This window comes from Vespa velutina, chromosome 24, assembly GCF_912470025.1.
Source record: "Vespa velutina chromosome 24, iVesVel2.1, whole genome shotgun sequence".
Taxonomy (NCBI): Eukaryota; Metazoa; Arthropoda; class Insecta; order Hymenoptera; family Vespidae; genus Vespa; species Vespa velutina.
In genome coordinates, this window is record NC_062211.1 from 817,855 (window position 1) to 829,523 (window position 11,669).

At 30.6% G+C, this 11,669-nt stretch overlaps 1 protein-coding gene across 4 annotated transcripts; it reads left to right on the plus strand.

Moving 5' to 3' along the window:
• Positions 1-2,896: 2,896 nt before the first annotated feature.
• Positions 2,897-7,478, plus strand: LOC124957016 (transcription activator MSS11). 4 transcript variants are annotated; one of them, XM_047513593.1, is made up of 5 exons: positions 2,947-3,052; positions 4,313-4,415; positions 4,792-4,977; positions 5,235-5,432; positions 5,556-7,478. In XM_047513593.1, the coding sequence occupies exons 4-5, from the start codon at positions 5,286-5,288 to the stop codon at positions 7,299-7,301; spliced, it is 1,893 nt and encodes a 630-aa protein (XP_047369549.1). In that variant the 5' UTR covers positions 2,947-3,052; positions 4,313-4,415; positions 4,792-4,977; positions 5,235-5,285; the 3' UTR covers positions 7,302-7,478. The 4 variants fall into 4 exon arrangements, with proteins under 4 accessions (XP_047369546.1, XP_047369547.1, XP_047369549.1 ...); XM_047513590.1 differs by lacking the exon at positions 4,792-4,977 and having other exon boundaries at positions 2,897-3,052; XM_047513591.1 differs by lacking the exon at positions 4,792-4,977 and having other exon boundaries at positions 2,921-3,052; positions 4,301-4,415.
• Positions 7,479-11,669: the final 4,191 nt, after the last annotated feature.

Here is an 11,669-nt window from a genome sequence, read left to right on the forward strand (position 1 = left end):
GCTTTTTCGATTTATAATATAGACGTATTGAAAACTTGATACCAACTCTAATACAATATCTACATAGACACTTGCACGCACTTATATTCGTATATATATATACATACATATATATATATATATATATATATATATATATATGTATCCATTCGTTGTGGTTCCCGATCGATACGTCAATTAATTTTCGAAAGGAGGCTGCGCTTGGCTAATTTAAATGGCCGAACAAACCACCACCGTGGATTTGGGGTAGGTTGTGGAGGGGGTTGGAAAGGGGGAGTTCGGGAGGAGGGGTCACATATATAGCTTACCCACCGGTGCTGTTCGGCGGCACACCTGGCGAAAGAACTAGGGTTTCTCTCTGTCCTTCACTCTTCTCTTCTCTTCTCTTCTTTTGCCCTTCCTAACTTTCATTTCCTTTACGATCCCCCTGCGTAACTGTTTAGTTTCGATGGTATCATCCTCGTCATATAATATTTAAACTCTTACATTTTTTTTCTTCCTTTTTTCATTTCTTTCTTTTATTTCTTTATTTTACTTTTTTTTTTTTTTTTTTTTTTTTTTTTTTTTTTCTTTTTTATTCAACAAACAGTTCAATGAACTCACCAAAATGTATTTGTTTCCTTTCAAATTTATTTTAATCTCTTATTATAAATAAAAATATTATGGATGTATTGTAAAAATATCAAAACATACGATAATATTTTGTGTTGGTATAGATGTAATAGTATGATTATATCATACATACACACACACACACACACACATACGTATGCATCAAATGTTGTGTCAACTAGATGTTGTGTCAATGTAATTAACGAATTTTATATATATATATATATATATATATATATATATATATAGTCATACATTATGAGAAATACACGAGGATATTCGTACATTATAAGAATAATATTAATATAACATAAACAACAATAATATAACTATTGTGTTCTCTTTCACTAATCTAATGAAATTTAATCTAATGAAATAATTATACGTATAAGGGAGAAACTCGTTATAGTATAACATTATGAATATAATATTAAATGAACCCGACCACCTACCTATATTCGCTAACTAAAACAAAAACCTTTGATTATATTTTCAGAAAGAGAGACAGAGAAAGAGACAGAGAGAGAGAGAGATAGAGTATCCAGAAATATTTCGCAAATCACATTGACCCAAAATTTTAACTATATAATACGTCACATTCTGATAAAGAACAATTATCACGATCCCGTTGATGATACTTGGTATTATAATCCAATCGTGATGCTGATACCTTCTTTTTCGTTGAGTATTATACGGCAACCCTGAGGTGGTTGATGATTGGAAAGAAGAAGAGAAAACGAGAGAGGGAGAGAGAGAGAGAGAGAGAGAGAGAGAGAGAGAGAAAGAAAGATGCACGTCTCGTGTAATTTTCATCGAGTGGGTGGAAACCCATTATTTCGCATTACGGGATCCTTATGGAGCTCTCTCTCTCTCTCTCTCTCTCTCTCTCTCTCTCTCTGTTTCTGTCGCTCTTTAAAGAGAAAAGAGAGAGAGAGAGAGAGAGAGAGAGAAAGAGATCGTGATGGATCATAAGGCTATCTCAAGAAAACTCAATGTTACGTTGATCGACGCATTCACCGGTTTTATAAGATTCTCTTTTTATATGATCTTTTTATATAATTTTTTTATATCATCTTTTTCATTAATATATATATATATATATATATATATATATATATATATATATAAATTTAATACATTCCATACACTATAAACGTGTCATTATCTAACTGGAAGTTTAGAGATGAGAAAGGAAAAAGGAAAAGGAAAGAAAAAAAAAAAACGAGCGATACCATTTAGGAGGATACAAGGTCCTTATCGCAAATCTTTATTATATCCGTTCGGTTAAAGTATATGGATAAAGATATTTAAGGAGATGATTGTATGGTGTAACGTCCATTAGATAGAGACGTTCGAAAAAGCGTTTGAACGCTTAGGAATGTCTTCTTTTCTAATAGAATCTAACTCGTGATTTAATCAATTTTTTAAATGTCCTATTAATGCAAACCTATCCTATATGTTATTTATAATATAAAATAAATATATATATATATATATCAGAGAATAATATTTTTTTATTATTATTTAAAATTCTCGTATGTAGACTATATCAAGATATTTTTACATTACATTGTGTAAGTGTAATGTGTAGATGTACGTGTATGTATTAAGAAGAAGAACGCATCGAACGGCCCTATTGAAACTCGCTGTAGTAAGCAGGCGGCACGAAACACTGTAGTTAGCGACTATTAATACCATCGACCGGCATCGATAGTTCTGCCTGCAAGGCGTCATAATGATATGGTGTATCGAACGGACCCTTTCGATTCTGGTTTGTCGGTACACCAAACACACACACACACACACATTCTACAATATGTACGTATAGATAAGCAATATACATGCGTGCGCGCGCGCGCGTATATATAACTCTGTTAAAAAATATACAATTGTCTCTTATACATTATATACATGAGATATAAAATAATGTAATAAATGTAATAATTTATATTTTATTTACATAATTTATAATATTCGTTTTATTTTTTTTCTAAAGAACGTATTACTAGGAAGGATTTAATTTAGTTTAATACGTAAATAAATTCTTTTTAATATTAAGAAAAAAATAGTATGAATTGTGTAAGAAATAATGGGAATAGATGAATAAATTCGAATTAAAAATACCGCCTTTAATGAAACGAAGTGAATTGTAGACGGTGGTGAATGAGTGAGATTTTTGGGCCAATTCACATTGTTGCCCGATACAAAATTTACTTTCAGATTTGGCCGCATGATGGGGTATGCGACACGTTTTGAATTAATTCGAATGTTGGCCACGGGGAAACGAGTGGCGCATTGACGAACGTCGTAACGCGCAGTCTCCGGAAAAATAATAAACAAAAGGAGCGATGGATCTTTTCCTTCGTTGCTGGCTGATAATTTGTCGTCCTGTGTGCGCGCCTGTTAAGTGTTTTTTTTACGCATGAAACAACACTACAGGGTGAGTTAATACGTTTTTCTTTTTTTTGCAGATGTTAATCATCGATATGTAATAATCAAATGCGTCTTACGTCTCTACGTACGATCATTATCCACGGAATTGCTTAGCGGCATTATTCGTACTGCACGCTAAAAAAATTTCGAGGTTACATTGACAGTCTTTATACATATACGAACTTATACAGAACGTAATAAAGAAATAAGATCAATGCACGAATATCTTACGATAATACGTTCGCTTTCGATTAAATACGTATTCGCTTTTAAATATTTTACGAATTATTTTCAATGCTTTTTTTCTCTCTCTCTCTCTCTCTCTCTCTCTCCCTTTTTCTCTCTTTCTCTTTCTCTTTCTCTCTCTCTCTCTCTCTCTCTTTTTCTCCCTCTCTCTCTCTCTCTTATAAATGTTTTTACGTAGATTTATTCGTCCCCGTCCTTTTAATATGTAAGAACGACGCGACAAACATTTTTCTTAGCTAAATAATGCCAACGTTCGTTAGTACGAAATCAATCGTATATGACGCCACGTTAGTTCGCGTCAATTTTATGTTCAACTTTTTTTTTCTCATTATAATTATAATAGTAATAATAATAATAATAATAATAATAATTATTATTATTATTATTATTATTATTTTCTCGTATCTCATATCAAATGATTCAAACGGGTATGATATCTAAGTTTTTTTTTTTTTATTTTTATTTCTTTTCTTTTTTTTTTCTCACTCTCTCTCTCTCTCTCTCTCTTTCTCTCTCTCTCTCTCTCTCTCTCTCTCCCTTTTCCTTTACTTTCGTTACCGTGCTTTCGATTCTCGCTCGTCGCCAGCTCCGATCGATTTCGATTGCGTTCTAATGGAATTTCAGACTGTTCGCTCAAACGTCGTTAGATTTATCATTAACTTTGTTAGAATCGTCGAACGATTAGAAAATAGCGGTTTAAGTATTTATAAACGGATTTGTTATATTTTTCGCGGTAAGTTGATATATTATTCGATCAAAAATCTTTTGTGAGAAAAAAATAATTATGATGGTTTCTTAACAACCGTTTTACAACATTGTTGTTATGGAGCTTATGTAAATGTATAGACATAATACGTGATTATCTATAAAGAAACAAAAAAAAAAAAAAAAAAAAAAAAAAAAAAAAGTAAAAAAGAAAAGAAAAGAAATAAATATGAAAACTTCGTGTTAATATTTATATTGAATTATTGTTGGAAGACAGAAGCAGACAGTTTATTGAATAATATAGCATTATTTACAGACACAAAATGACGGAAGGCAGTGCTACAAGAATGAAGAGAAATGGGGCTAGGATCTTCAAAAATCCTCCGCAGCCTCACATGTGTATACGAGATTTTATACAGGTAAAGAAAACACTGTATATAATAGGAGCAATAAACGCTATGCACTTTGAATAGTAATTGTTCCATTACGTGTGTGACCTTCTTTATATACGTGTTGTAATAATAGACATAAATAAACTATTTAAAATGTTACCTAATTGATATGATTTTTTTTTGTCTTCTATGGAGAATTTGAAATAAACAAAATTATGTTTTTTTTTCCTTTTTATTTACTTTTTTTTTTTTTTTTTTTTTTTTTTTCTTTTTTTTTCTCTCTCTCTCTCTCTCTTTCTCTACTTTCCCGACTACTACTCTCTAATAACTCTATTATCTTTTTTTGTGGAAGAGCAAATATAGTAATTTATTATTATAAGTGTATACAATGTATTTATTTCAGTTATGTGTGTTAAACTTTGCTGAGAACATGAGATGTCTTCTCTTGAGTTGCCAACGTGCTTTTATAAGACACACTTCCAAAGAATAGAGTATTCTCGAGCAACAACACTCTTTGCTCCAAAATGGAATAATTCTAATATTCAACAAATAATAAATGTTAAAACATCGAACGAGGCAGTGAATAGAGGTACATTCGATCAGTCTCTTTGCCTGTGTTTCGTTTCAAACATATAGAAAGATAAAGAATTTCTATTTATTAAATATAATTGAATATATGAATATAACAGAAAAGAATATGTATCGTTTATATAAAAACAGGAATATATAACACGATTATTATTAATATGAAATGATGTTATATATGTAAATACGTATTAATTATAAATATGAGTCAGATATCAGGAATATGAAAAGGAATCGTTAATGGTCATTCATTGATTATAGGGAACAACAGGACCTTGTTATGTTAATGTACTATCCTGGGATAGAATCGCAATGCCATGTAGACCTTCCCAACCTGTGCCACTTTGGGGAGGTATGAGAATACCATCTCCACGTACAAAAGCAGAAGCTGTGGTTTTTGCTGTAATGGCTAATCCAGAGGTGCTACGTATTAACGGGAAGAATGCAGAAGATCCAGAAGTATGTAAATCGAATTAATAGTTTGTATATAAAATATAAAAGATTTTATATACAAAATTAATATTTTTATATACAAAAATATTAATTTAATCTTTTAAAAACAAAAATAAATTATAATTCCAGAAACGTTCGTCCCTAATAGAACTCATGCTGGATTTCGTAGAGGCAATGAACGTAGGATTAATATTTTTGAGGCGGTACACGATTTTAAAAGATCGTGATATAACCGGTGAATTGAAGGAGGTATGGAATGCGGTTCAGGCTCGGCGGGACCGAGAACAACCACCTCCTCAACAAGAGACTTGGATTGACGCACAACCACCTGTACCACAGTATCCTCAATATCAAGATCAACAACAGCAAACCCAAAAGCAACAACAAGATTATACTTCACAGCAGCAACAACCACCACAATATCATTCTAGTATTGCATATGGTAGAGCAATAAGTAGCGATAATATGCATTACGATGGTTATGGTTATCAATCGCAAAAGTCTGTCATTCCACCGAACGATCAGATGTACCAATCGAGCCAAATAGTATCCCAACAATATGGTAACGTAACGCGAATAGCGCAAGATCGTTACAATTATAGAGAACGTGGTAGAGACACTCTCGTACAGAATATTCCACAACAGAGTTGTCCAGCTTATCCAGCGCCACAGTATCAATTTCAACAATTACCTAGGCAAATGATGCCACAGTACGTAAACTCTAATGTACATCCAAACACTAATTTAGGATATGGTCCACCAACGAACACCAGTGTCAATCCAAATATGCCAGCTGCGTTTCAATCGTATATAACTAATCCGATGTATCAACAACGAATGGACAATACGATACACGTCGATATTCGTAGAATGCAACAGCAACAACAACAACAACAACAACAAATACACATAAATCATGCGCAACAAGTGCCTCAGTATGAACCAGCGGGAGATTGGCAGACCGTCAACGTATTAAGACTGGGTAGACCGCACATGGGCGTTATTCAAAAGAACACCGTAAGTAAGAGACAAGTGAATTCACCAACTCACAGCAAACAGGCCTCCTGCACGAATTGCCATAACAAATCTACGACTGAGAACGTTACGAAACCGAAGAGTCCGGTTAAGGTATTACAACGGGAATTGTCATCGTCAGGAGATCGACAGGATAATACGAATTATTACGTGATAACGGATAATAGTAAAACAATGAGAAGGGAAAAGGTATACACCGAGGAAATAAGAAACTTGCGACCGACGAACGACGTTACCAGGGACAATGAAGGAAAGAAATTTAACGAATGTTCTTCGAGCATCGAATCAAACGATACGTCCAAAAAATCTAACGACAGTTATACCTCTTTATCAACATCGAATACACGAAAAACAATTAATTCCAACGAAAACAATCAGGATAATGGGAAACAACAACAGGATACGAAGGACTTTGATCTACCAACTGTTAGTCAAATGATAGCCGATCAAAATTTTAGTTCAAGATGTCGAATAATAGTTGGAAGAATTAAGCATAAGGATAACAACGTTGATAACAACAGAACGATATGGCCTCGTTTTGCCTCCGATCAAAAGAATGATAGTCCTAAACGATCGCAAACAAACGTTAACAGTATCATTAATCCAGGTATGTCGAATAACGAGGAGACATCTTCGATTAAGAAAAAGACTACCAATGGTCAACAGCCGAAGGGCAAAAATGCCAAAGCATATTGTGAAAACGATGATATTCAACAGGGATATACGATATTAAAAAAAACCGAGACAATTGTTCAAGATGATGTTATTAACGATATTGCTCAAATATCTATTCAAGACTGTAAAGACGGCACCGAGGTTATCAGTCCTGTGCTATCGTGATAGCCTAGTTTTACAGCTAATACGGAGTATTAGCTTTGCAGCTTATTACCAGCGAATAATATATAATTAAATATGTACATAAATAGAATATTATTCGATGATATGAGAGAGAGGGGGGGAGAGAGAGAGGGAGAGAGAGAGAGAGAGAGAGAGAGAGGAAAAATGGAGCAAAGCGATATTAAAACAAAAAAAAAAAACGAGCGCTATAATATTATAATAATTATAAAACTAATATTAATATTAATTATAATGATGATAATGATGATGATAATAATAAAAATAATAATAATAATAATAATAATAATAATAATAGTAATAATAATAGTAATGGAGAGAGGGGCTCGAAGATTTTTGCTTTTGCGTTACGAAGATAAGGAAAAGATTAAGAAAATAAAAAAATAAAAAAAATAAAAAAAAAAATAAAAAAAAGAGAATAGAGAAAAAATGAACAAAAAAAAAAAAGAAAGAAAGAAAGAATGAATAAATAAAGAATAAGGAACAAAAAAAAAAAAAGAAAAAAAGAACAAACAAACAAACAAGGAAATAGACGACCGAAGACCTTAATGAGAGTTTTAATAACCTTCGATCTTTGATCGTTGATCCGACGAATCCACTCGTCTTCCTCTCTATTATTTAAAATAGAATCCACGTGATACTTCGGCCGATAAAACGTGTACTTTCGCTTGAAATTATATTAGAAAATGAAAGGAAAAGAAAAGATTAATATCGAAGGAAATGAGATTTTGATTCTCAATCATCCTTGCCATTTTACTTACCCCCCCCCCCCTCCCTATCTATCCAATCAATCAACCATTCACCCACTTACCCATCCCCCCTCCCTCCTCCTATCTTCGTTTCAATTATTTTTTAATGTACATCCCCCGAGGACACTTCTCTCGAAAGGCCTGATGTGCTGATCACGATTATAAGGAAATAATATATGAGAAAAAAATTGAAAAAAAAAAAAAAAAAAAAAAAAAAAGAAAAAAAAAAAAAAAAAAAAAGAAAAAAAGAGGAAAAAAATAGAAAAAAAAAAAGAAGAAAAAGCACACATACACTCGCTCATACATAACATAAGAGATTTTTAAAGGTCAATTACATTACTACCAGGACAACGTGATTTTTGATAAGATAGAAAGGAAGGAAGGAAGGAAGGAAGGAAGGAAGGAAAAGTATAGAGAGAAAGTTTGTCAAAAGGAATAATAATGATATTGGACGATGTCAAATATATACTATGTCTCATTGCTGCCATATTCTTATACTATGTCAACGGAATAATCAATTAACTTCGTGTATCGTGATTGTAATTTAACGAGAAATTGAACAATTCTATCATGATTTATTGGCAAGAAGATGAAGATAAGGAAGAAGAAGAAAATAAAACAACAAGAGTTTTGTAATGTTTAAGTGAAAAATAAGTAGAAATATGAATAGAAAGAAGATTTATTATATTTACAGTAAACCATATCGAACGTACACGTGTAACAAATACAAAAAAAAAAAAAAACACAGACACATACATACATAGAGTAATTCATTGACAACTGGAATTAGACTGTAATTTTTTTCTTTATTTTATAAGTAGCGATTAAAAAAAAAAAAAAAAAAAAATAAATAAAAAAAAATAAAAAGAAAAAAGAGGGGGGAACGACATAAAATGTATGTGTGCATTCAATTTGTAAATCAATTTGTTTATATTTAATGATAAAAAAAAGATATATTGTTATTACAATTCTAGCTGTCGGAATTACTCGGTATAAAAATATTTTGATCTATCGATTTAGAAATGATCAAAGGCTATACATACACATACACACACATACACATCTTTCAGTATAATTACTGTTGGTGCTTCAATTATAGTGTAAAAGAAAAACATTGAGATCTCAACACTGATGAATAATTATAAACATATGAAACGTAAAGTAATACACAAGTATAATAAGTAATTAGCGGCGTCTGGTGTGCTAGGAAGGACCAATCAGCGCGCAAAAATGATAAATCAAAGAAAATAACGGGAGGAAAAATAAATAAATGAAATAAAATAAAATAAAAAAACGACGGTGCAATAAAGATTTAAGAAAAAAAAAAAGAAATGGAAAGAAAAGAAAAGAAAAGACATCTCATCGATGGTTCGGAAACAAAAGCTCCCAAAAACAACGCGTGTTACAACAGTATGTAATTTTCAATAACGAGCTGGCTCTCGCATTGAAACTGAGCTCGCGTTTTCTTTTCTCTTTTTAATTTATTTTATAGTTTTTTTTTCTTCCCCCCTCTGTTTTTATATATATATATATATATATATATATATATATATATATATATATATATATATACATACACATACACACACATTTATTATTATTTTCTTCTCTTCTTTTTCTCCCTGTTTCATATTAGCAAAGATACAAAATTAATAATAATAATAATAATAATAATAATAATCAATAATAATTATTATTAATACTAATTAATACTAATAATAATAATAATAATAATAATAATAATAATAATAATAATAATAATAATAATAATAATGACAATTAGAACAGAAATTATGGTAATACGTTGAAAAGAAAATAGAAGGTGTACGCCATCTTGGAAGAACAGTGTAATTATTGTAATCAAATGAATTTTTAGCTTTTCTCGCTTTATACATGATGCATGATAAGAGTGAAAAAAAGGAAAAGAAAAGGAAAGAAAGTCAGAGAGAGAGAAAGAGAGAGAGAGAGAGAGAGAGAGAGAGAAAGTGATTTTTTCTATCGAAATGCAACAAATAGGAGGAGAGTGTGCATGGTGAAAAAATGATCTATTTTTTATTATTTTCGATCGATCGAAAAAAACTATGTAAACGATGTATGTATTTTAATAATTACGCGCCGCTATCATACATATACACACACACACAAACACAAGGTTATACGCTGTAATTGACGATATAGTAGTAATAAGATATATATATATATATTTACTTAGATATGAAAGTACTATTATCATCTTGTTTTTTTTTTTTTCCATAATTTCTTACGATTTTTGCTTTTTTCTTTTTTCTCTGTTCTTTTCTGTTTTTTTTTTTTTTTTTTTTTTTTTTTTTTTTTTTTGTACTTTTCTTCCTCGGATGATCCTAAATGAATGAAAGGAAAGAAAAAGAAAAAAGAAAACAGAAAAAAGAAAATTGATCATGAAACGAACAATACCAAAAAAAAGAAATAAATAAAAAGTAAAAAAGAAGTAAATCACGAGCACACATTATTGCAAAACGTTGTTATGACCTGCATATATACTCTGAGCTTTTAATTATTATTATTATTATTATTTCTTTTTATTTTTCTTTTTGTTTTTTTATTTAATATTTTTTCTTTCTTTTTTTTTTTCTTTTCTTCTTTTTTTCTTTTTTGTACAAATCGTTTACGTGTGACAGAGACGTGTCTATAATATATATACATATATATATATATATATATATATATATATATATGTATGTATGTGTATATGTATATATGTATATTAATATCATTTACTGTATAAAATTTTGTTTTATTTTTTTCGTTTGATTTTTCTTTTCTTTCTTCTTCCTCCCACTCCGCACGCCACCTTAGCTTTGACTAGTTTTGAGAAAAGAAAAAAAAGAAAGAGAGAGAGAGAGAGAAAACAAAAATTTCGGTTTTGGCCACTCTTCCCCCCACCTCCCCAACCCAAATGGCCATCTATCATTAAAAATACATACACAAAATACATACAAAACACACTATTGTTGATACTATGTATTCAGTATTTTTTCGTGTTATATTTTAGATTCTTATTATTACCATATATGTATATATATATACATATATATATATATATATATATATATATATATAAAATGGTTTATTATATCATTATTACCACACGAGCATTGTAATCTACTATTATTCTATAATACATGGTTTTTCCAAAAGCTCTCGTTGTTTACTTGTTATTCGTTAAAATCTATTCTCTATTAAACGAATTATCCCGTTTAATAATTTTCTTCGGTATTCTCTTTTGTTTTTTTTTTTGTTTTTCTTCTTTCATTCTCATTCCTTTTTCTTCTTTTTTAATTTCTTTTTTAAAGGGTTCGATTATAACAAACTTGAGACAACGAGAAAGATACCAATGATCGAGCGAAAAAAGGCTGATTATATTTGCATCGATTAATTTAAATGAAAAACATGTCAAGATAGAAATATAGACGAAACGATTATATTGACGTTTAAAATTGATTTCTCACTTTTTTATGTAAAACAATAATCCCAACAAGAAGGAACCAAAAAAAAAAAATTTTTTTTCGTAGCACTCTTTGCAAAATCACCTTACATTTCGCATACTTCTCGTTTCCCTTTTAAG